The sequence below is a fragment of the Grus americana genome, chromosome 18 (assembly GCF_028858705.1).
Source record: "Grus americana isolate bGruAme1 chromosome 18, bGruAme1.mat, whole genome shotgun sequence".
Lineage (NCBI taxonomy): Eukaryota > Metazoa > Chordata > Aves > Gruiformes > Gruidae > Grus > Grus americana.
The window spans coordinates 4,349,750-4,375,558 of NC_072869.1; the positions used below are offsets into that span (position 1 = coordinate 4,349,750).

At 36.5% G+C, this 25,809-nt stretch overlaps 1 protein-coding gene across 2 annotated transcripts in view; it reads left to right on the forward strand.

Annotated features, from left to right (window-relative positions):
* The window catches only part of ERN1 (endoplasmic reticulum to nucleus signaling 1), a 38,364-nt gene that overhangs the window by 783 nt on the left and 11,772 nt on the right, over positions 1 to 25,809 (forward strand). For both annotated transcript variants that reach the window (XM_054846903.1, XM_054846904.1), the window contains exons 2-7: positions 10,186 to 10,297; positions 20,596 to 20,629; positions 21,753 to 21,825; positions 23,470 to 23,542; positions 24,657 to 24,779; positions 25,621 to 25,722. In XM_054846903.1, coding sequence (XP_054702878.1) covers positions 10,186 to 10,297; positions 20,596 to 20,629; positions 21,753 to 21,825; positions 23,470 to 23,542; positions 24,657 to 24,779; positions 25,621 to 25,722 — 517 coding nt within the window. The remainder of the gene's footprint in view (positions 1 to 10,185; positions 10,298 to 20,595; positions 20,630 to 21,752; positions 21,826 to 23,469; positions 23,543 to 24,656; positions 24,780 to 25,620; positions 25,723 to 25,809) is intronic.

Here is a 25,809-nt window from a genome sequence, read left to right on the forward strand (position 1 = left end):
TATGTAGCATATATAATAATCCTTGAAATATAAAACCACAGTTAATTTCCCATAAAGTAATTGATGAAAGTAGGACAAAGAAACTTTTGGAAGCTAGAACTGTGTAGGTGGATAGAGGAACTAGTGAGACAGGCTAGATCTTTGCTCTGTCTCTTTATAACCTCATAAGTGGAGGGCCTTGTTTTCTTTCTGGAAAAAAAAAACCAAAACAAAACACAAACCAATGCATATATGTTCATATCCGAATACAAATAATTAGCTACATGCCCTGGAAAGGTTGCAGTATACCATCTTAGGGGATTTTAATCGTTCTGTTTCCAGAGCAAAGATAGCAATGTGCACTAATGTGTACATACGGTTGGTATCCAAAAGAGACTACAGCTCTAAATTCAAAGGTGAAAGACAAAGTGCACAAGTTGCTGCCCTACAAAACCTCTTAAGAAATAACCAGGTTGGTTATAAGGTATTGCGTGGAGCAATAAAAGCACTGGGAATAGTGAAACTGGTGCAAAGCAGATGGAATGCTGAGCAGATTATTTGTATGGAGGTAATAATTTTAAACAGTGTACTTTAAAATGGGTGCTGTCTGCTGTGTTTGTACTGAGATAGAAAACTGAGTCTTCAAAAATTTAATTCTAAAAGGTGCTCTTTGTAAATTCTGAGGATCAGGAGACAATGAAAAGACCAGCTGGTATTTACTGTTTCCATTATACTGAAGTGTAGCAGAGGAAAGTTTCAGGTTATGTTCTTTGATGGATTGTTCATTGTTACCTGAAAATGTTGGTGTAATATATGCGGTTATAGTTCAGGTTAAGCAAGGCTGAAGGCTTTGTTTTTTGCTTGGGATATAGTAGCTCCACTCCCCTTCTTTAAAAGTAAATACATTTAGTACTGAGCTGTATAACATACCTAGTGTTGTTACTTCATTAGGAAACTGGAAAAATTAAATGCAGGCTGTCAACTAAAATTACTTTAAAATCTTTATTGTAGAGTGCTGATGTCTTTGTCTTAGTCTGAGCTGTAAGGTTGGACTGAGATCTCTTCAAGGTCCTGACAGGTTTGGGGGTCAGATTTTGCCAGGAAAACACTGATTTGCAACTCACGAAGTTTTAAAAATAGTACTCAATAAGAATATTAAGAAGTATTTTTAATACTAGAAATAGTTTTCAAATCAACAGATTATTACTAAGATTTGTATAATTTTACTTACATAGTCAGAAAAACCTAGAATACGGCTCCAGTAGAATTCAGCCCCTTTTTTCTCTAGATTTTTCTCTCCTCTTGGTCTCCCTGCCCTGCCACCTTTCCTCAGATTGGTATCTGATCTTGGTTTCTCTGTTTCTCTGTTTCTTTCCTCAGTTCTTACCCTGGTCTTTTTGCTCTGCCAGCTGTAGTCTTCACCGTGACTTCCAAGTTGAAATCTATTCCTTTTCAGCACTAGTTTTAATTTCTGTGAACTTAGTCCCAGTCATCTCACCTGTGATTAACCCATTTAACTGGGAAGGCTTATTTAGAACTATTAATGTCACTTGAGTAATAAATTTCCATGAAAAAGACTGGCGTACAATTCTTGGTATTGAATTAACGTGAAAAAACATGAGATTGCCTAAACGTTTGTGCAGATTGTGTTTTCTGTAGATTTCTTCTAAGAGTGCTGGTGATGATCTGCTGCTCTGTATTTTCTTTGTCTGATAAATGTACTCTTTGTTACTTTATATCCCAACTTTAATATTGTTTTCCTACAACTTGTATGTTTATACAAGGGCTTCCTTTCCTGTCTTATCTTTATAAGATGAAATGTTGTCTCTTATTATTTGGGTGACACAGTGTATAGCTCTTGGAATTGCCCTAGCGATGTATAGGAACACATTATAAAAGGGTGACATCTCAGATACAGCAATGAGAAGTGCAGTAGTGCTATCAGTAAATAAGCAGTCAGTGTAAATATTATACAGTAATGATAAATGATTTATAGGTCTCTGTAATTTAAAAAAAAAAAACCCTTGGTTTTGTGTGCTGTGGACATTCCAGACTGTGCCTGTTTGTCTTTTAACATGGAGTCAGTGCAACTGAAAAATAACAACCTCTCTGGGATTAAACTGGCATTTAGAACATTGGTCTGTTCTGTCCCGCAGCCTGTGGGACTGGTTTCAGTGCTCTGTTACACAGCATGCACAGGCAGCACACACTGGCTGTTCCTGACATGGGAAAACCCCAGCCTTAGCCAGGTGTCTTTTCTTCTAATGTGTTTTTTATCTCAGCATGAGGTGTTTGGCCAGTTAACTGATAGACAGGAAAACCTATGTGAGACAGCAGAAGGTTTTAAAGAGGACCTCTTGAAGAACTATGTTAATTAACATTGAAGTGTTTTATTTGAGTTGCAGATCTTGGTCACTCAAAAAAATAGTATATTAAGGTTTAGGGTTTGTTTTTTTTGGGGGGGAATGCAAACTTGTCTTGCACACCTAAAATTATCATGGACGGCTCTGTCCTGGAGTGTAAATTCATGTGTTTATAACTCTGTCCTTTCACTCATTTTGGTTGCTGGTGTTCTTGTAAATACTGAAGTAAGTTTTGGTCTTATAGAGAGACCCAAGTCTGAAAACTTAGCTGGGAGTTTATGGTGTAGAGCACCACTCAAAGTTCAGTCAAGTTAGAGGACAGTTGTAGTGGACCTCCCGTAGTTTTCAGTTTTTCCTATTGTAGTATGAATGGGCATATGTACGAAAGGTCACTGGAACTGGGTTATAGTGTTGATGAGAAATAGCTAACAAAGACATGTTGGAATTTAGTTTAAGATGAAAAGATCTGTAGATTTGATTTCACTTTCTAAAGAAGATATAATTGATTTTTTGTCAGCTCTTTCATATATTAACTTCGTTATTAGTTATACTGAAAAACTCTCCCCCCGTAATTTACTGAATTTTACAGAGTTTCTTCATGGTATGGTTTTATTATGCATAGTGAGTTTTGGCCTCTAGCCTGGCAATGTAATTAGAGGATAGCTGTCAAAACCAGGATAATGAATCATATGCTATCTGTGATGAATATGCCAATTGCTTGCAGTGTGCGCTGTTTAAAAATATTTTGGTTTGCATCCTTATTGGTTTACCAGTTGTGGTTCCAGTAGCATAAATTATGGTGTAGGCCTTTTCTTATTGGGAGGAAAGTTTCAGGTGCTGTTAATGCTAAAGTTGGTTTTGATTAGTTTTTTAGTAAAATGGACATGTACAGCCTGATATCTATTAAGCTAATTATAGAATGAGGAATGTAGAATTTTTTCCTCAAGTGATTATATATCTTGTCAACTTTTTTGTTTGATAAGCCAGACATTACCGAAGAAATTCTGAGGATGTAAATTATAGTTAGCAAACCACTTATCCTTTATCATCCATCAGGCCTTACAAATTAAGTTCAGTACATATGTATTCCTACTTAAGTCTCAGAAAAGAGAAAATTATTACCTGGTAACACATGGCATTATTATTTGTTTACTAATGAGCACTCAATTATTTCTATGAAATCAGTAACACTTCTCAGAGTCAGCAACAAACCATCACACATCCAGTGTCACTATGAAGTGTTTTCCTGTTCTTTATTCATACTTGAAGAACCTCTTGTGGTATCACCCCCACAGCAAAACATATTTCTAGGTTACAGAACGATAACCTCAAGGAACTTAGTGGCCTGGTTTTCTTTCTATCTGCTGTTTCCACTGACTTCAGTGGGATTTGTGCATACTCGGTGACCTGCATTTCAAAAGTACTGTTTTTAAGGAGGTAAATTAACGGAAGAAATTATTCCTGTGAGGATCTGTTTTCTTCTAACACAATAAAACAAAGTAGGGCATTGGTCTGCTAACTCTTAAAAAAATTTGAAATGTTGCAGTGAATGAAGATAATATCATCTTTGACACTGAACTGTACCATAGACATATACAAACACGGAACTTGTTCTACAGCTTTCGCTGACCTTCCTTTGACTTCATGGGTCTTTCAGAATTGTTTTGAGTCATTTTGTTATTTAGATTTCTAAAACATTTTATCTAAAGATGTGGTAGATCTGGACTGAGGGTAAGATTCTTATGGGAGGGTTAACTAGTATTTATGAAGTGCATTTCTATTTATAAAATACTATTTCTCTTAGATAGTATATTTCTGTTTTTGCTTAAAAATGCTATTTTCTATTTAGACCCAAATTTTAGGCTGTTATGGATTATTAGCAGTCAGCTCTTTAGAGCATTTGTCAAAGTTGAAGTCAATGAGAACTTCAAAATTTGTATTTTTAATTAAATTATTAAAAAATAATTCTAAAGTGGTCCCCAAGTAATTTCAAAATATTATAAATCCTTCACTTAACATCACTGTTGATGTGGAAGATTATAATGAGTACAGACTGTGAAGGCAGTAGAAGCTCTCATTGAATTCCAAAGAGGGTAGCTGTTAAAATAGACATTACTGCAATTTCAGATAAAAAAAGACAACTCAAACTAGGTTTTCTTTCTGTCTTTCTCTGCTCACTACAATAAGTTATTTTTGCTTAGCTGTTTCATGTTCTGACGTATTTTTCTTTTAATCAATTGTTGTATTTCCTCAGAAACAAAATTGCAGTATGAAATAAAAATCTATTTCAAGAATTTGCATTGCATCACAACAGTTGAGACCTCACCCCTGCAGGGAGGACAAATCTGTGTATACCAGTATTATAAGAGTCTATCTCAGGACTGAGATTATTATGGTTTTTGTGGTGGAGAATGCTCTTACATACTTCACACAAAAATGAAATGAAGTTTGACTTGTACATACAGGTTTTTATAATTTTCATAGCTTTTAATAGCAGTGCTAATTCCAGGCTTTAATTAATCCATTAATCGATTAATTATAAAGGTTGTGTTCAAAATAAAATCTATTGTGTATTTGCAACCTTGATACTGCAGTCTCTAGCCACGGATAAAAGTCACTAATAAAATCAAGAGGAAGTGTTTTCTGAGTCTAGGTGAAATACAGATAATTACTTAAATAATCTGTTCATTTTTATGTCTATTGTTTTATGCAATTTGAAAGAATAAAATCTTGTTTCCGTACTATTATACTAACTCCCTAGCCTTTTCTCCAAGTGACTGCTGTGGATGTTGGTCAAAATAAATTAGCAATATTGCATTGCAAAGTCTACGAACTCATCTGGGTTTTTTAAATTTAGGTCATAAGCTTCAGCAGTGTCAGTGTATTACTCAGCTGGTTAATCTCAACTGCATGATATCATTTGCTTTGAAAAGTATGAGTGAATGGAAGATTTTTAGTATGTCATATTTTGTGTATTTTATCGGTGTGCAAATACAACTTTAGAAGTCAAGGAAGAACTAATGAAATTTGCCCTATATTCAGTCTTTCACCCAAAGAAGATGGTATCTTTGACACACAGGGTTGCAATGACCACATCAATGCAACTTTTATGGCTGAATATAAGCAAGCCCTTGAAAAGCAGTAAAACTTAAACAAGTGGTATTAAGACAAAGCTAGTTAGAATGGAGAGCATGAGCTTAGCAGGAGCAGCGACACTGCTCAACTGTACGTTGAAGGGAAAAGATGCATGCATGTGGCAGAATCCTTTTGTCGGTGAAATCTGCGTTCCTTCGTGCTGATTTCACTCCCAGTGAAATTTTTTGGGCAGCGAGCAGGACTGGGCCCAAAGCCCTCTGAAGAGAAGGTGATTTCTCTGGCTCGGTAGACCTAATAGCCTTTCAGAGTGCCATTCCCTTCTGTTCCCTTGATGCTTGTGAATGCCATAAGCGCTTGCCATCCCAGGAAGAGTTCACATCTCCCTGTTAACCAGAAAGTGGTGGTAGGCACCAAAAGAATGGTAGGTGGGAGTGGCACTTTTTTCCCCACACCAAGGATACTACACTGAAAAGCTTAAAAAAAGCTGTTGTCATTTCATGATCTTAGTCATATCTGAGAAGTTTCTAGGTCATTTTGCCTGTGGGCAACATTCAGGTGTTCCTTGGGTTTTCAACAGAAACTTGCGTGAATAGCTTCTTCAGCATTGGTTTTCTTTCTTTATTGTTCAGCTTGTGAGTGATCTGGAGGGTAGATGTACAGGGAAGTTTTCATACTCCTGTGACTGCAGAATGTGCAGAGGAACTCTTTGCATGTTAGTACTTCCTATTTCATCCCATGTACTAGCAACCTTCTAAAATGACAGTAATCCGGAAGATGATATTGGTTACTGATGTTTTGATGAGAGTTTCAGAACTCACATTTAATTCCATAATTTCTATAGTCTTGATGCCACAACAAATAGATACTCAAATGTTAAATCTACAGATCTATAGCAAGTTGTGTTCCATGTACTATATGTTACTGATACTTGATACCCAACCATAATCATGGTGGTTATTTTACAGGCACATTTTTTGTGATGATACATGCTTTATTCACTTCTTAATAAGATGACAGGAAGAGAACATGCTTTGTGGAGAAGTATACTGATTCTGTAAGATAAGAAGGTGAAAGATAAGAAAAACTTGTGCAGAGAGCAAAAAATAGCCTTGAAAAACAATCTTAGTCTGTATACATGGAAGATGTGGTGGATTTGCTATACGTTCTGTTTTATTTGCAACTAAACTTCAACACTAGTCATTACATTCTCGGTGTCAAATTCCCACCTGCAATTTAAAGGAACTTCAATAATTTTCACTTCCTGCCTTTAACAGTTGTATGTTCTTGCTCAACTTACTGTGTTTCACTCTAGATGCAGTTTCACTGTATTCGTTAACTAAAATGATCAGTTTGGATAATGGATGTTTTGGTGTATCCTTTTTGATAGAAGAGCAAACTGAGTCATTCCAGTCTTTTAAATTAAATGTTTTTGTTCATGGAGCAGGTTTAGGCTAGGTAGATCTTCATGAAGAAACAGGTATTTCTTGTGTTCCCTGTGGTGTATAATGTACAGGATTTGTACCGTATACATTGTTGTATTGAAATATTGCCTAAAAATGTTTTCTGCCTTATCTGTGAATCTGATGGAAGAAGAATTAAATTATCTGGAATAGGTATTTTTTGTGAGTACAGCTGCAGTGAAAATACACATTTGTTTGGTATGAGAAAGCTGGAATGTGCTTGTCAGAAGTCTGAGTAAAAAACTAGTTTATACAAAGTTGTTCAGATTTCGGAGTTTACTGTGATTTCTTCTTTGAACTTGCACAGATATGTAATATGCACTTTAAATGGCTACCCTGCTGTCTGATGTTGGGCAACATCTGGCAGTTGAGAAGTCAGAATTGAGCTCCACTGCAGCAGTAACGCTGTAAAAGGAATTTGGAAAGACTGAAAATAAAATAATAAACAGTATATGTTACTGGAGTCACCCAAAAAAGAAGTAACTCTATAGAGAAAATGTTCTAAGATATGGAGGATTTCCTAATAGTTGTTCCTACTGCTGGTACCCTATTGAATTGAGGTATCTTTTCATGCTTAAATAGTTTATACGTAGTGAGACCAGTTCAATCTGTAAGTCTTCTAACTTTTCTGAGCTCAAAAGCAGTTTGGCCTGCAAAGGGAAAGAAACCTGTGCCTCCTAGTATTCCTTGAACCAGTATCTTTTTGGGGCCACATCACAGCTCACTCACAAAATATTCATATTGTAAGTTTGCATTCTCACTGCTATAATTGATTGCCTCACACCAACAATAAGAGTGAAGGAATTTGTCAGTCTGATGCAACATAACACTTTAGGAGTGAGGAGCACTGACATTGCTCAGTGTCTAGGAAGATAAGTTACTGTAATTCTTAGATTATTACAATGTTATAGAGGAAGCAGTTCCTTGTTTGCAAAGAAGCCATATCTTTTGTATAAAAGCAGCTATAAAGATGTCTAGAATGCAACCCAAAGCATCCCTTCTTGTTTTTGTTCAAGGATAGTTTTATGCAGGCAGCTAGGCAATGACAGATTTAAAAAGAAAATCTTCATGAGGAGGCAGATTGAGCCTCACAATTAGATGGCTTTCTAGCCCCAAATGCATGTGATAATGGTGTATGGGTTGTGTCTTCCTGTTCTGGTTGCAGAATCAGTGGATCTGACTTGTTAAATACTTATTTAAGGAAGATGGGAAGACTGGACTATAAATGATTATAAATCAGCTACACTATCCTAAGTTGTTTTGGGAGTTCATGTACAAGACGACCTAAAGGGCAAAATTTTAATGAATTACTTTAATACAATGGCTACAATAGTTTGCTTTAACAAAAGTAATAATTTTTACAAAAGAATGAGAACTCATAGCTCTACAATACAGCTTCTCTTTGCTCTTATATACAAATCAGGTCGTTAGGCTAGAAAGATAAGTTCAGTTCTATTAACATCTCAAGCTGCATGTTTTATAGGCCAGCATGAGAGGAACTGTTATTCAGTGTCCCTGTTTGAACAAACACTGCAAAGTTTGATTCCAGATGCAGCTGTAAATATTTTATTTAAATGCAGATGTCCATGCAGCCCACATAATTTAACTACACCAGATAATGAAAATTATGTGTTGATACATCTTTTTTCTGGACCTCTAGCAGTTATTTCTGATCTATGGTTTGTGTATTGTTGATTTTTACTTTCATTTTTTCTGCACTGCGTGTTTTACATTTGTCTGCTCCAGCTGTCTTCATTATTGCTGGAAAAAAGCATCTATAATATTTGTAGGTGTGACCTGAAAGTTGGCTAGTTATTACTTTATTATATTATTCTTTTATAATGCTTTAGTTGAGTTGTACTAAAAAATGTATCATTTTCCAAAGAAACAGTTACTCCTATACCCATGCATTTTAATTTTACAATTGTGTATTTTGCTTTGCAATAATTCTAACATGACTGATAATGATTTTTTACAATTTAAGTCATTGAAAACATTATTAATTATGTAGAATGTACACACTTTCATTTCATGAAGTGTGGTAGGTTAAGAGTTATATTTAATTGTGAAACTTCCTAAACATGGCAGGTGGCATGCAGATGAGCAATGCACATACAGTCTACAAATGACAAGTTACTTGAGTAATAACTTGAGACTTGGTAAATACAAATGGGTCGGTCTTAGGGTGTATGGGATCATCTTCAGATAGGAAGAGAAAAGTGGACATTAAAGTGACATATTTTTTCCACTTTATGCAATGAAACACTTTGGACTTAGCCTCACTGTTCCCATGATAACTACATAGTTCTGAGTCCTCGATGTTTGTGCGATGCTCTTTTAATAAAATTACATGCTCTGCAATAGCCAGGCTCAAAAGCTGCTTGTACTATAGAAATAACAGCAGCCACCAAACAGCTCTGTACCCATATGCATAAATATGGGCTGACATGTCCCCAGTGGCAGAATAATTAGAATGTCAAATTGAGGTTTGAATCCTGCAGCTGACTGCTTTCTAGGAGATACCTATGGATGTGTTAATACAAATGGGCTTTCTTAAACAGTGTTATTTACTATCTACTGCAGAAATACAGTATTGGGAGACATGAGGTACAAAAACACAATTAAGAGGCTTAATAGTGTGGATCTCCTCCAGCCTTTAAGCTGCATCTATCCTAAATATTTTGCCCTTGCTCAGAGACAGCCTACATGCTTGCAGATCCAGCCTTTCTCCCAGCCACAGTCAGCCTTGTAGAATATTGATCACCTTTTAATTTTATTTATCCATGTTCTGCCCAGCCAATGTCTTTTCCTCTCTAGGGGACTAAACCTTGGCAAAAGTATGTTCTAGTTCCTTGGTAGTAGCATGGTTTCGACATTAACACTTAGGTTCTCTGAGCTGCTTTGAAGTTCCTTACACTAGCTATCTTATTGCATAGTCTTTGTATCAATTCTTTCCTAGATCAGCCCTATCTCTGGTTTCTCCTAACTCTAGTACAAGAAGATTTTGATATAAAATTGAAAATGGAGGTTGAGTTGTAGATAGATTATTCATTTAAAGCATCTCCCAGTTTGTCTCTAGGGGAGCTTAGCACAGTAAGCAGTTCCATAACAGTGACAGAAAAAAAAATAATAAAAAAAAATAATCACTGAATTCAAAGGGACAGGAAAGTTGTCCAGTCTGTGTGATTAAAAAGAAGGATGATGTTCTAGGCAATGTACTGTATGACAGTTACGAGGAAACTCTGTAGTAAATAATTATATTCAGTGTATGGTTTTTTCTTTTCCAGAACACCAGCTCAGTAACCGTGCCAGAAACACTGTTGTTTGTTTCAACTCTTGATGGAAGTTTGCATGCTGTCAGCAAGAGGACGGGAGCAATCAAGTGGACTTTAAAAGAAGGTGAGCAGGACATGTCCTGATGTCCTCTGCTCAGTTACAGTTATAACAGTCAAATCTATTGAAAAGTCAAACTGCTGTAGGGCCTGGTAAATACTTTCTTTTCTTTCTTATTTTTGCTTTTGCTCCAGAGTTAAGCTATGTTGTTTCTGGAGTCATGTTCATCTTCATATTTTCACTTGCAGTTCTTTTCCAGATTCATAGTTTGGGGTTTTTTCCAGAATGTTTAAGCTGTAGTGGTATAATTGGTAGGTATCATGTTTTATGGGAATGAACTCAATATAAGCAAGCATAGAACAGAATAGATGTCAAGTGGGAGTCTCAGCTGGTGGAACTGGTGGCAAAGGGTTTGCATGATTCTGTCTCTGGAATACCCTACATTAACTGGTGCAGTGGAAATTGTGTAAACCTCAGTGATGTTTAAGAACAGCACAGTTTTTTAAATTAAAGAGCTGTATTTGCGTAAAGAAATTCAACATTGCTCCGTGAGTGGAAGTGATTTTGTAATTTTAATTACTGAGCAGAGATAGCTCTTTCTGTCTTCATGAAAAATTCAATATGTAATACAAATTTGTTTTAGTGGGAGTCTGATTACATATGGTAGAAGTGATAGTAGCATTTTCTCTTCACTTCAGGAAATAAATTAGAAAGCAGGTCAAATGGAAAGGAGTCACAGTGATTACATCATTCTGTCCTCTATTTTTAAATCTGATGTCAATTTAGTAGGTGAGCTGAAATGGTAGGAAATGGATTGTGCATATCCGATGTCTGCAGTACAAACCAGTTGTTCTTATTTGTGAAGCCATTCATATTTGAATACAGATCTACCAGACAAAAAGTTAACTTCATAAATGAGCAAAGAATATTTTTGTAGCTCCTCTTGGAGTAAAAAGGGGGTGACCAAGTATTTTCCTGAAGTATCTTGGTTAATAGGTGTGATTTCATTTTCTCCCTGTCTTGTCTTTAAATTTAGACCTCTCCTTTCCCTGAATAGGCTTGAATTAAAAAAAAGTTATCAGCCTCCTCCTTTATTGTTGCTATAGGCTACTGCTTACTGGGTTTTGCTTATCATTCAAATGACATGAACATACACTACATAGTCTTATCATAGAAGAGTATCATAACTGGCATTTTTTTGCAGCGAGACGTAGTAAGCTGCAAGAGGTTTTTTTGAGGAAGAAATGAAGTCACTTTGGTAACGAAAGGGATCTTGGTCAGAGTGTATTGCTCAAGGAACTTCCCTTGTTTAAAAAGAAATTGTTGCAAAACTATTGTTGGTACAGTAGAACTGCCAGACTGGATAATCTTGTTTTATAGGACTTCTTTTTTTTCTTGCTGTCGTTAACTATGTATTATTCTGTATCTTATGTACATGAGGTAGGTTCAGTTGCTTTTTGCAAAGCACTTAATGTTCATTAGTTTATTTCTGTGTTATAGAACAATACACAAGAGTCAATTAAAAAAAATAGTGGTAGTTCTCATTGTTACAAGATGCTTCATGAGTTAACTTAGTTAAGTGTACATGGAACAAGGGCCTGTACATATAAATTGGTGAATTAATTTGTAATTGGAGGGGTTTTATTTATTTTTGCAAAACTGTATTTGTTGATGGTCACCTCGTAGGTGGGAAGCCCAACAAAGATGTGACAGTGTTGGAAACTAATAGCCCATGAAAATCCTTACCATCTTGCTGTGCTAAATCCCCGGAGAGATTTAATAGTGCAGAATTCAGTATTAATATTAATGTATGAACAGAGGTGTTCAGTGCACTCTCTGTCAACAATATACTTGTATTGCTATAGAGAATTACCCAGTAGGAAGTTGCATGCATAGCAAGTAGTGTTCTCGCAGGTGACATTTTACCCTGATAATCAGACAATGAACCATGTGTTGTAGTTCATGTGCTTTGAGAAGTTGTGGAGTTCACCTGAAGTGCTGCAGAGGCATTCATCAGGAAGAGGACGTTTTATTACTGCACCTAAGCAGCAAGGGATTTAACAAAGGGCAATTCATATACATTTTATTTTCATTGGGGGGGAAAAAACCAAGGCAGTGTTCATTATCAGGCAGTACTTAAACAAACATGAAAATCTTGCCATGTGTGGTTTGTTTTAATTTAGCATTGAAGCTTATCTTAGGTATGCAGCATAAATGAGTCAGTGGTTATCACCACAATAACGTGTTTGGGTTTCCTGCCTTCATGTACTGCTGGCAAGAAAGGCAGTCTGAATACTTGTGCTCCCCATAAATAGGCAAAAAAGGGGGTCAGTTAGTAGTAGGACTGTCCAGCAGCTCAGAGGTAAAGCTGTGTTTCCTGCAGTTATATGTAGGGAGATTGTGGATCTGTTTGTTGAGGGTGCTTAATACCTTCATTTCCTGTTGGTTTCAATGGGTCCTACTATCTGACAGCTCTCAGGATTTTTCAGTGGCCACATAACTGATGCTGCTCATTCCCTGGGCTTTGGAAAGCTGTGATATGGTTGGAAAGTTTACATAAAGAGCCCCACACTCCTCCTCCCCCCCAGTTGCTGAGAGACACCTTTGCTCCTGCTGTGGCCCCACAAAAACACTTTGTATTGAAAGGCACTCATTTGAAAGGGCATTGAAAGGGTGTGGCACGCATTTAAGATCAGAGACTAAATAAGGCTCTTAGTGCCATCTCTGATCAATAAAAGGAGCTGTCAGTTCTAAGTGACAGTCTGATAGGCTCCCATGTTTTCTGCATTTGCCAGTAAGATTTACAGTAAGATGCTCAGTAAGATTACTTAGGATGAAATCTCAAAATTGCTGGAAATGAAACTTCTTCTGTCATTTCCTATAGATCTCTTTGAAAGGTACAGGGATGTAGCACTGTAGGCTTGCTTTTACACGCAGGTAAGAAAGTAGGCAGTGATGGTGATGAGGAACCTGTTGGTAAGATGGAATCTGGAGAATGCTTTTCTCCTTGATGTCAGACTTTATATTCACAATTCTAATTTCGGTGTGAGCTTTAAGAATGTGATTTTTAAGACTGTCCTGTTCCCTCACATCTTTGTAAAAATCATAATGTACGTCTTTGTTAACTCAAGAGCATAGGTTAATGATCAGAATATTGAACTTTGAAATGTTAAGAATGTAATGTTTCAAACTGCACTCTTGGACAAATTATTTCTCTATTATTCTGACAGTCACTTCTGTGTGTCCTTCTGTACTGTTCAAAGTGATCTCTTTCTTTTCATTCACTAGCTCCTTAAAAGCTTTTCCGCTAAGAAATTCGAAGCAATAAGAAATAATTTAAAGTAATTTGCCAGAAGAGCATATAATATGTACAGATTTGGGTCTAGATTTAGAGCCAGCAGAAATTTTGCTATGATCTTCAATTCTCTATAACAATCAAAAAAGCCAATGGCTTACAATCAATTTAAAAGGTTTTGATTTCTGATACCTTACTCATAACCTATGGAATTCAGTGGACTAGTCATGATGAGACAAAGATATAAAGACTGTACCTCCTAATGGTATACAACGTGTAGATTCTAAAGGGCAAATCTGAGATCTGTAAGTCCTGCTCTAATAACAGTGGTTATTCCCAGGCAAGAAGGAATGTCTTTGTGCATAGCTGTAAATTAATGAGGATTGTCAAAACAACACAATTGTAGGACAGTACTCTTTTCAGCAAATTCCAGAGGATAGTTTGTTAGTATCTCTAACATCATTTACTGTAATTGCAACAGCAGGCAAGGATGACACGATTTTAAATTGGCCCGTTAGCCCAAATCTTATGGTAGGGCCCCAGGTCAGGAAACCGTTTTTTCCAGCTCATTCCAGTGGAACAGCAACTTACTCATTTGCTGTTTCAGAATCTCCCACTTCTTCTTTTCAGTCATTGGTTTTGTATGTTCTACCTAAGGGCACGTTATGGTGATGAAAATGTGCAACTCTATCTTGTGCATTAAAAAAGACTTGTTTTTTTGGTCAAAGGGCAAATTTTATCTTATCATCTGTTTGTGAAATATGGAGAAAAGTCAAATGCATTATATTTAGCATTATATTAGTCAAATGCATTATATTTAGCATTATATTAGTCAAATGCATTATATTTAGCATATATTTAGCATAGTTTCAAAAATTGTATATATGGCTTTTTTCCACATACATATGCAAAATTTGGGTTAGAATTATTTCTGAATAATATGAAACGTGTCATATACTTCTGCCCACTCACAAGCAAATGATACAGGCACAAATATTTTCTGGCCATGATGCAACCAAAACTGTATTGGGACATCTGCCTGCTGCCAGGTTAAAATCTTAATTTCAGGGAAGCGTAACTGAGCCCAATAATTTACTAGATTACTGAACAGTCATTATGTTAAGAGGTTTCTAATAACTGCTGTACTTGTGAATAAACTCTTAGAGTTCTAGAATAAATCTTTATAAACTAGAATCAATGTCCTTTTAATTTTTTTTTCTTGACACATTTTACAAATCTTTTTATTAACTTTTAAAAAATGAAAGCTTTTCAGGTCTTACAGCATAACGTTTTTGAAGTCCCACAATGACAAGGGGAGGTATCAGCAGTCTTTTTAATGGCATTTCTATTCCACTGATGCTATTGAACTCCCTGTGCTTGTGGGCATTAATATGCTTTGCTGAATTAGTTTAATGAAGAATATCAGTGGCAATAATTTTACTAATAGTGTGTGCATGTGCTTGTTTACACACAGGTCTGTATTACCACATTAGAAAGTCAAAGCTAGTGTGTATTGAACTGTAGGATTTTAATGTTGGATTCATTAACATACTCTGCTGTAGTGGGTGCTGCAGGAAAAATAAATTGGAAACCCATGGAAGTATCTATAGAAAACTCGATCTTCCCTTCAGTACTGGAGATATTTACAAGATGGTGTCGTGCTTCCTAACTCACCCCACACACACACACTCCATAGTTGTTTTGACATCTTTGTTTTCTTAGTCTAGAAAGTGGAAAGCTTTCGGACAGGATATCAGATCAAAAGCTTTATGTAGGACATTGCAAGAAGTTGGCTTTTCCTGTGCTACAGGGAATGGAAGCTTAAGGGAGAGGCAGATGTATTTTTATCACAGTTTTATCACATTTTCTCTATAAAGTTTTTGTTCCGATACAGAATACTTACTGCTTTGTTCAGTGGTTATTATCACTGTTGTTGGTACTGGAACAGATTGAGCCTATTAGAATGACTTACCTAATTACAGGGAACTGCAGTTCAGGAAATTTTGAAAGCAAGATTATGTGATTACAGTCTCAGCATGTTAACACTTGAATGCTGAGCTGCTGAAGAGAAGGTAAGGCCTCAGTTCTCTGACTTTTGCAAAAACTTTTTGTGTTTGACCTGCTGTGGAGCAAAAGGTGACTTCAGCTGTAAGACAACTCATTCTTTTACTAGTCTGTGTTCAAGCATATGAAAACTATTGTAAGACCTGACAACAATAAATTAAACTCAAGATTCTCCTTTTATCTCAGAGTGAGTTCTTATTTCAAAACAAACTGAAGTAAAGTTGGAATATGTCCCAAACCACATGAAAGTGAATGTGAAGAGTTCATTGTCTGTCTTCAGAGTGTCTTTGCAGAGCTACAACCATAGTTCAAGATCATGAAAGTGTTAAGAAATGAGAAAATTTACATTGCCCCAGTACATAAAAATGTAGAGAAATGGCTCTCCACAGTCCGTCTTTCCAGGTGGATGGTGCTAGTAGTGAAAGGAGAATTCACTTCAGAAAATAACTCCTCCATCAGTTTGTGTTCACATTTTGAATAGCCTCATGTATGGAAATGAACTAGGTATTGATACTAAATGCTTTCTAACAGTTCATATACAACACTTAAATGTTGCAGGAAGCCATTAGAATAATCAGTGTTAGTTCATGTGCCAGTAAGTACTAAAAAAATTTCCTGCTGCTTTGTAGTAACATCCTAATCTGTTCCATCTACCTCTATCACTGTTAGTAAATCAAATTTCAGTTACTGAGAAAACAAGTAAAAGCAGGATTTTTTTCACTTCTGATGAAGCACTGTTGTTCTTGATACTGAAGATGTGATACTAAAGAAAAGTTTGAGGACTTTCTTGTGAGCATGATGTTTCTGTACAGCACACACTGAACAGCTTGGAACTTGTCATAAGGCTTCCATTCATGTCTTCTGATATGCAAGAGTGCCTCAGAAAAACTCACGACAGAAGTTGAAGAGACATTCATGGGATTTCTGGCATCGTTTATTAAAGTGTAGGATACATTTGTTGATTAAAGTGTTATAAATTACATTTTTCCAACAGCTTTCACAAATACAAGCTTGGGGGTAAGAGCTTAATGCAAGTAAATATTGCACATATATATGTGTTCTTTCACTCTTATGGTGCTATGTGGTCAATATAATCATGCAACACTTCTCAGAGCTTTGAGATAGTTTGAATCTGCTTTTTAAAACATAGATTGCCCAGTCTTAGAAAATTAAGTGAAAACAAGTTATTAATTCTGTTGCAAATGTCATGGACAAACCAGGATCAGTTGCTACAAAACATAATCTACCTTTTGAAATTTCCTGTAATTGTTCAGGTTTTTCTGAGCATTCTTTGAAAAAAACCTGAAATACTAATATGTTTGAGGAAACGGCATTCTGTCCTGTTGTGCTGTAGAATACATGTGGTGTTCTGTCAGTAACAGTGCAGTTAGAAAGTTTGGAACTTGATTCAGATAGTACTAGTTTGATACTGTAATTTCATATAACAACTTCACACCTCCATTTAATTCAGAGAATAAGCAGTCCTTTTATTAAAATTAAACGTAAAAGTTTCTGAAGATAATTTGGACAAGAAACTATTTTCTTGTGCTTTGCCTAGGCTGACTAGAAAGTGATTTTAAAGAAAATCTGCATTACTGTATAAACAATGTATATGCAGCCAGTTATCACTTCAAAAACAAGTTGTGCAGCTTTGTTATCACTAATGATCATTTGAGATGTTTGTAGATAGGATGAAGTTGTTGGAGCACTGTGGGTGAAGGTTGCTGTTGTTAGCAGTAATCATCATCACCACAAGCGACAGTTTATTTTTTACCAAGTGAGACACACTCTGTGTAATCAGTTCATCAAGAGGCTTGCAAAGTTTATTTGGCTTTTGCCTTTAGCAATGCTTGTAGCATTTGCATTAAATCTTACTTCAAATGAGGCAAGTGCCATTTTCTGCTGATCTATGATGCTGTTTTTTTCACAAAACTGTGAGAGTTTCCCTTCCCACGAAGTATTTATGATTGTAAAAACTTTAGCCTGTGGTCTTTAATGTCTCTTTCTTCTTTTAGTTCATTTCACCTAGACTTATGGATACATTGAGTATATAAACTTGATACAAGTAACTGCTTTTAGTAGTTCAACTTAGCAGTTCAACTCCAGAGTTGAACCACTTTATATAATGGTCAGCTAATGCTTTTTTCTTTCTCTCTTTTCTTTAGTAATGGAGAGATGATGTTGTAAGTCACCATGGTTTTCATTAGATACCAGAAAGCTCATAAAATACTTGAGGCAAATACTGAGAAATAATTGGCATATAAACAACTGTAGGTTTGGAGCGGGGGGAGTCCCTCCCAACATACCCTGAAACCAGTTTCTTCGCACAAGGGATAGAAATGAATTGCTGGATGTAGTTAGTGGAATAAAGGTCTGACTAAGCAGCATGATCTGTAGACACAGATACATAACGATGAATCACTTAGTTCTTTTGTTTGAATGTTAATTGTTCTTAGGCCTTTTGATGTGTACTTGGGTTCTCAATAAATTAAATGGAGTTTGTGATATGATGTGGAGCTCTGCACTTGCATAGCATTCCCATCTTACGTCAATGAACAGTGGTAATTATGATAATTCATCATTAAGAGAAAAATTGCTCAAGATAGGAGACAGATAGCAAGACTACCTGTGACCACATGTCAGTGCCTAGGACTCGTGAGAGTACCAGCTAAATTATGTCAGCGTTTTTGCTGCCCTATGTGTGAGGCTCTGAGTAGAAGATAATATGACTAGGCTGTGTCTGTGCCCTCCAGTGGGTTTCCTCCCAGAGCTGGCACACAGCTCTGCAGGGTCCCTGTGTTAGAGGGAATTTGCTGTGATGTGGAGGGAGGCCGTGTTTGATGCTATTCTTGCCAGTGCAGTGGTGAGTAACCATGTGATGAGGGAAATGGGTAGAGCATGGAACTTGACAAGTCTGCTTACTGAGCAGTGAGTTTGCTAGGCATAGTATGATTCAGTGCTTGAGTAGTGCGCTGCTCTCTCTCCAGTTACTTGGCTTGTTCCCAGAAGCTTAATATGCTTTTGAGTAGTTTATTCTGACAGCTTTGAGGATGTATCTGGAATGTATTTTAGGCTTAAAGAGGGGAAGAAAAATGTAGTTATGTTTTGAACAAAGCTGCTTTGAGAATGTTTACTATTGTAAAAAGAAATTGATGAAAATGAGAGTAACTTTACTGTTATTCCTCATATTGTGCTTTCTTTCTGTCTCTGATATTATATGTGCATCATTTGGTGACTATTGTTTTCAGCTGCACTGCTATTAGAGATTTGTTTGGCCAGGGGTTTCTTATGGTTTTTAATCCATTATATAAAAACGAAGGGACATGCTCCTAGGCTTTTGTTATCATCAAAACCAGCAGTTCATGTGGTGCAATATACTGCAGAAGGATAGAGGCTTTGTAAGACCCATGTAATGAACCCTGAATTTCTTGTTCTTGTCTTGCTTAGCTCTGCAAATATCACAATGCACTCAAGCTGTCCAGAATCTATGCAAGTTTCCCAATCAAAGGCTCTCAAAACATCATTTGTTTTGTTCTTATTTCCTTCCTGTAGCATTATGATGTTTGCATGGAGACAGAACAGGTGAAAAAACAGTATTTGTTTGCTTGGTCATCCTTCATCTTCTTACTCAGGCTTATTCTAGTGTAATGGTTTGATTTCCCCTATGGAAGTGAAAATACCTTGCATCCTCTTGACTTCTGAGTTACTTTCTGCCAATATACCCGTAAATAGGCACACATGTTTGTCTTGGAAATTGTAGAGTATTTCTTACAAATCTGGGAACTTTTGTGGTTTTCGCATCAGGATTGAAAATCCCATGATTCAGGATTTTTTGAGGCCTCGGTAATTTTGAGGTCACGTCACCTTACATTAAAATCAAATTATTGTTCTTAATTTGTCTTTTAAAATGTAAGGATTTAGATTTAGCATTGTCAGTTTTTATTTTGTAACTTTTTTTTGTTGATGAAAGCCAAACTGTGATTCTGATCACTCAAAATACCAACTACTGTGAGATTGTTTCCAAACATTTTGATTTTTATGTAATGTGGATTCTTGCATGAACTTTAGCGGGGAGATTATTTAAGTGAAAAAATCAGGTTTGAGGGAATTTTGAGTAGCCCTTGGCAGACTTCTGTTTTTTCTTTTCAGTGACATGCCGATCACAGAGGTTTTATCTTGGAGTAGGAAGTGGAACTAAGTTTTTCTGACTTGCATTGGTCTCTTGCTCTTAAGTCCTTGGCAGTCTTCCTGTACCTTTCAGTAGTTATAGCACTGGGCTTTCAGTCTGTATGTTGCATTTTAAATTAAATGCTGAATTGGCTAAAAAGCATAGGCTTACATGCCTGATACACAAGGTACCTGAGACACAGCATAGCAAAACTTCATAAAATACAGATTAAAAAATATCAAGATCATACTTTTGTATCCCTGTTCTCACAGTGTCTGCAAACTGCCATTAGCTGTAGCTTGGTTTTAAGTACAATTGTTTGTTGAAGCCTGCACAGTTTCTGCAAGTTATGGTCAGCTGCCTCCTGGGCAGCCGGTGCCCAGTGATCACATGCACGCATTGGAAGCAAGAGTTTTTATTAGCAGGTATTATTTATTATTTATTATTATTAGCAGTTTTTATTTATAGGCAGTTCTAACAGGCTCTACATGCTCTGTCCAAGTGAGAAATAAGAAGAAAACTCAAGATGCAATACAGTACTGCTATCTTTGCCAAGTCTCCTCCCAGGGGTAGCTGGGGAGCAGTGTGGATAAAACTGAGCAAAGAACTTCAGAAGGTTTGAAACTTCTCAGGTGCTTTGTACTTTCCCATTTTACAAACTTAGTTTCATGACCAAACAGGAGATCGTTGAGGCTGCTGAGATGGCCCCTTTGAAACTCCATGCACTGGTCTTTCAAAAAGGAGCAAGTTGCTGCAGGCCTGACTTAATCCTGTATCTAGTGAGTTCAAGGAATTGAATTGCCAGTATTATGACTTTTTCTTTCTCTGTTTATGCAGATCCTGTACTCCAGGTGCCCATACATGTGGAAGAGTAAGTCTGTTTCCTTTATCTCATTTACTGCTTGTTTGATTTTCACTGACATCTTTAAATTTGGTTTAATTTGAACCAAAACAATCTGTGTTCTAGAAGAGTTGCATACCTTGCATAAGTCAATTTAAGGTGGTTTAGAGAGCAGATACAGAAAGAATATAATTAGCTACATATAATTCTTTGTAGCACAAAGGAGAAACATCCTGTCTGCAGACTGTTCTTGCAAACCCTTGCTCAGGTTTAGAGATCAAGTGTGCTAGAATCTTAATTGAGCAGCTTTGAAAGTGACAAAAACAGCTAGGGAGTGATCTCTGGGGTTTTTTGTTCTTTTTTTCTTCAAATAAAAGACTAAAAATAGTGAAGCATAGGAAACTCCAACCACCACCACTACCAGAATCTTCAAATGAAACCCTCAAGCTGTTACTTCAGAGTAGTTCCTCCAGCATAGCAATCTCACATTTAACTAGAAAATTTGGGCTTTAACTTTATGTCTCTAAGTCAGTGGTAACATCCTTTCTTTTTTGTGGTGGTGGGGGGTTTTTTTGTGTGTTTTTTTTTTGTTTGTGTTTTTTAAATATTGGGGTTTGTTTGGGTTTTTTGGTAGTTAGTGTGGGGAGTTGCCTTTACCTCTCAAATTTACTTAGTTTCAGCAACTCTTTTATTGTTCCTTGCCTTCCTTATGCTCTCTGTTTATTTGTTTGGCTTGTTTTAAATTCTGTGGCATTTTAAAAGCATGTAGATCTTGTTTAAAAGCTTTCACCCAAGTGATTGCTTGCCACTTTTGGATCTTTGAATTTTCTGCCCAGGGAAGTGGTTGGGTCACCATCCCTGGAGGTATTTAAAAGACGTGTAGATGTGGTGCTTAGGGACGTGGATTAGTGGTGGACTTGGCAGTGCTAGGTTAATGGTTGGACTTGATGATCTTAAAGGTCTTTTCCAACCTAAACGATTCTATGATTCTGTGAAACTTCTTTATATTTTTTCATTTTCACAGTTAGTAAATGAAACTTCAAAAAATGGATAATACGAAGTAAAAAATGTAATGTCAGATGAACTCCTCTGTAAAGCCAGTACTGACCATAGTTGCTTTCGTGTTCATTTATAATTGGTGCTTAAATCCTAGGCCAGCATTTCTTCCAGACCCAAATGATGGCAGTTTGTATACGCTTGGTGGCAAGAACAGTGAAGGTTTGACTGTAAGTATACTTCTTAAATTCTCCTCTCTGATAATTTTTAGAAAAGTGCCCTAATCAGTCTCACACGAAGGATAAGTCCCCAAGCGAACTTTCTGCTTTCTTGACAGTACCATAAAGTTTTGCAGGCTTTTGTACTGTTTAATGGAAGTGTACCAGTTTCTTGGAAAAGCTTGGTCAGACTAGGCAAAAACCAACGTCCACTGCCTATGCCAACTGATACAAGTTTTTGGAATGGCAGTGCCCTACATTGTGTTGCTAGCTCCTTTGCAGAGTGAAAACATACTTTATTTTATTAGAGCAGAAAGCTGCCACCTTTCTTGTGATTGTCAGGAAATAATTTCTGCTTGAAAATATCAACCACATGCATGTTTTGTCCACTTGTAATATTTTTCTGTAACTTGCTAAAATAATGATGATGATGACAAAAATTATGTGGTGTTATCCAAATGCTGAATAATCTCTGTATGATTTGATGGGAAAGGTGTACCCAGAATAATACAAATCAGATGTGTCACTTTCACCTATATACTTAATTTTCTAAAACCATCTGCCAAAAGGCAGAATTAATGTGTCTTCTATGCTGACACCTTTAGAAGATGTCTTCATAAGATTTAGTAAGCAGACAAAAATGCTGAACCCTTTCAAAATAGTCACCAATCCGTGTAACCCCCAGATACTAGCTAATGTTTGACTTTTATTTTTAAACTTTGTGGTGATACTCAGATAAAATGTTTGGCTTCCCACAAGTTTCTTTTCTCTGGCAGCTGCTATGATTTCCCTTGAATACTGTTAAATATTTTAGTATTTACTCACCGCTCCCCCCTCCCCCAGTACAGCCAGATCATAACTTGCAAAATGATTGTTGGTTCTTTTCCTGGGTGAATCTAGGATGCAGCAATCTATTTTAATCTATTCCTTTATTCTGTTAATCACCTCTCTTTTTGAATTAAGATAATTTAATTTCTATTTAAAATCACTATTATAAAAGTTTTAAGCAAGAGTAGAGTAATTTTAGCATATTAAGTAAACTTAGCAAAGGCTTGATCTTTATTGTTGGTGCAGCTTGTCCATTACTCTTGTGACCTCATCCCAATAAAAGTCTCTTAAAACTTCATAAGGATCATCGCCCATTCTGTAAGTGCAATACAGGCTTGGCAGTATCTCAAGAACTCCTCTAGTCAGAGATTCATGCTTTGTCCTCTCAACAGTTTTGTGTGAAGATATCTGGCCTTTATAAATGTTACTGTACAGTCCTGTGGAGAACCATTTTATACCTGTTTTAGGTGAGGCAATTAAACCACGGTATGTTGAAGCCCAGACAGTTTGTAAGTGATGATGGTAGACCTTAAAACCACAGACTCTTGGCCTCCAAACCTCTCAGCTGCAAGTAGTTCTTCCATTCTACATGCATTGCTCCTGTTGTAAACTCCCTGAGGCAGACTTCTCTCTGTTTTGGGTTCCAGAGCAGGGCCTTGACCTGAAAGTTTGAGTTCTCAGGCACTGCAGTAATACAAACAAACAACAAAAAAACTGTCATTTGCGATTTCCGAAGTTTTCTGACCGCCCTTTTCTGTGAACAAATGTGAAGACTATCACACCAATATGAATAAGCTTTTATTGTTGGGTTGTTTTTTTTTTCCCTAGAAACTTCCATTTACCATCCCAGAGCTGGTGCAGGCATCTCCCTGTCGCAGTTCAGATGGGATCTTGTACATGGGTGAGCTCCAATTTAGTCTCTCTTAGAGCGTAATATGTTCAGCGACTAGAAAATGTAGAGACTCCCAGACAGACTGCATGGAAATATGCTTTACTTTACGTAGTAATTATAGTTTTTCATGAACCTTTCTGATAACAGAAAATCTGATTAATATAAAATTCAATTACTCTTTGAAGATTAAAAACCAACTACTTTTCCTGAAGGAGAAAATAGCTTTTCTAAGCAGTCAGTAGCCTGCATGGGGTTTTTTGGTTTCTTGAGATGCTTTCTCTTAACAAAAAGTGACTTCTACTTAAAACTTCTTAGGCTTATAAATGTCATTGACTGTCTGGCAATTGTAATTGAATTAGAAATCCCACTGCAACACAGTTAGAATTCTTCCATTATTGGAGATACAGTCAGTGCATTTATACTACAAATAACAACAAATTTATGGCTTACTGCCCTGACTCATTCTAATTGCAGATGGATTTGGGAGGAGAAAGGGAGAAGGAAGGACAGTTATTACTTATCACAACAGTAAATGTGTGAAGGATCAGGATGGACTTATTTTTTTTAAATCTCCTGAAGGGCAAATACCTACTTCTGGTTCTCCATTATGTGTCTCATCTCTCCAGTAAAGGAGTAAAAAAATGTTTATTTGAAGCTTCTAAACAGAACACGTATGTGTTAGTGTCAAAGAAATATTTGAGGTCATGGCTCACATAGTCTTGAGTGGGATGTTAGGATTACAATCCTTAATCAATTTGAAATGTGTAGACCCTTATAATTTTTTTCCACCTACTGTCCTTCAACATTAGCACTTCTGTCTGCTCTTCTGCTAGCTCACAGGTTCTTCTACACTCTGAACTCTGTTAGATTTTATCAGTGTGAAAAAATAATTCAGCCAGTAGTACTTAGCATTCTAAATACTGTGTTTAGTTTTTATTGTCAGCTGGAATTGGCCAGTAGTGCTAAATGATGAAACTAAGCCTGACTATAAGAAATTGTTTTATTAAAAATGCTTTATTGGTGCTAAGTTTATGAGCCTACTAAAGAAGGAGGACAACTGAAAAGCTTGATGGAAGTGCAGTTTTTCAACTGAATGGTAATGTGGCTTAAATTATGATTTCAGGTAAGAAGCAGGACATTTGGTACGTGATTGACCTCATGACTGGGGAGAAACAGCAAACCTTGACTTCCTCATTTGCAGAAAGTCTTTGCCCATCAACATCCCTCCTGTATCTTGGGAGAACAGGTCATATGTTTTTTTTTCTGCAGCTTAGAAGAAAATTTGATTTTGTCGTTGTTCTTAAAGTTTAGGATCATGACAAATGACCTTGTGGTCAGTTCACGTTTTCAAGTTTATTTCTTAGAAAAACTTCTGTGAATTACGATTTTTAGGCTGTACACAGAAAAATTATTAACTCTTTATAGCAGCAGAAAGATACTGTTTTTTTAAACTTTGGCAGTAGGCATGGCCCATTATTCTCCTTGTTGACTAAGTGGCATTTATATTCTATTTAACACAGTGCATTCCAGTGGCAGCTGTGACCCCAAGTTTGCCCTGTAATGTATAAAAACTGTTAAACAAAAATGGAGATACAGCATATCCACTAAATTACAAATGCAGTATTCTAAATAACTGTTAAAATTAGACCAACACTATGTAGGTGTAGACTAGTAAAAAGAAATAAGTGTTATAGACTTGTTCTTTAACCTCTGTATTAATGTGTCCTTTAAGTGTGGTAGTTCAGTTACAGAACACGGTAAGCTGAATCTTAGAATGCAGGGATTGGAAATGTGTTAGTGAAGCGAAGTACATCAGAAGCAGCTGGGCAATAAAAACAAAATACTGGTAACGTGGGCAATGACTGTCTGCAGGGCTTGTTCTGAGGTTCCTGTAGATCAGTGTATGAGCGGATTGGGTATTATCTTTAACAGCTATGAAATGTTTATCTATCAGGAGTGTTGGGAAAATGAAATGCAGAGCGCAGTATATAGCATGTGTGGTGTTTTGAAGGTGTCTCAGATTTGAGGTGGTTGATTCTATTCTCTTATAGGTGTTTTTGCTTCACAGACTGTATATTTTTTAACAGAGTACACGATCACGATGTATGACACCAAGAAGAAGGAGCTGCGATGGAATGCCACCTATTTTGATTATGCAGCTACTCTGCCTGATGAAGACATAAAATATAGTAGGAATTTAATTGCTGTCTTTCCCCCACCCCCCATATTGGCCATGGGTTTTGCATACAGGCAAAAATGTTCTGATTTTTTTCGAT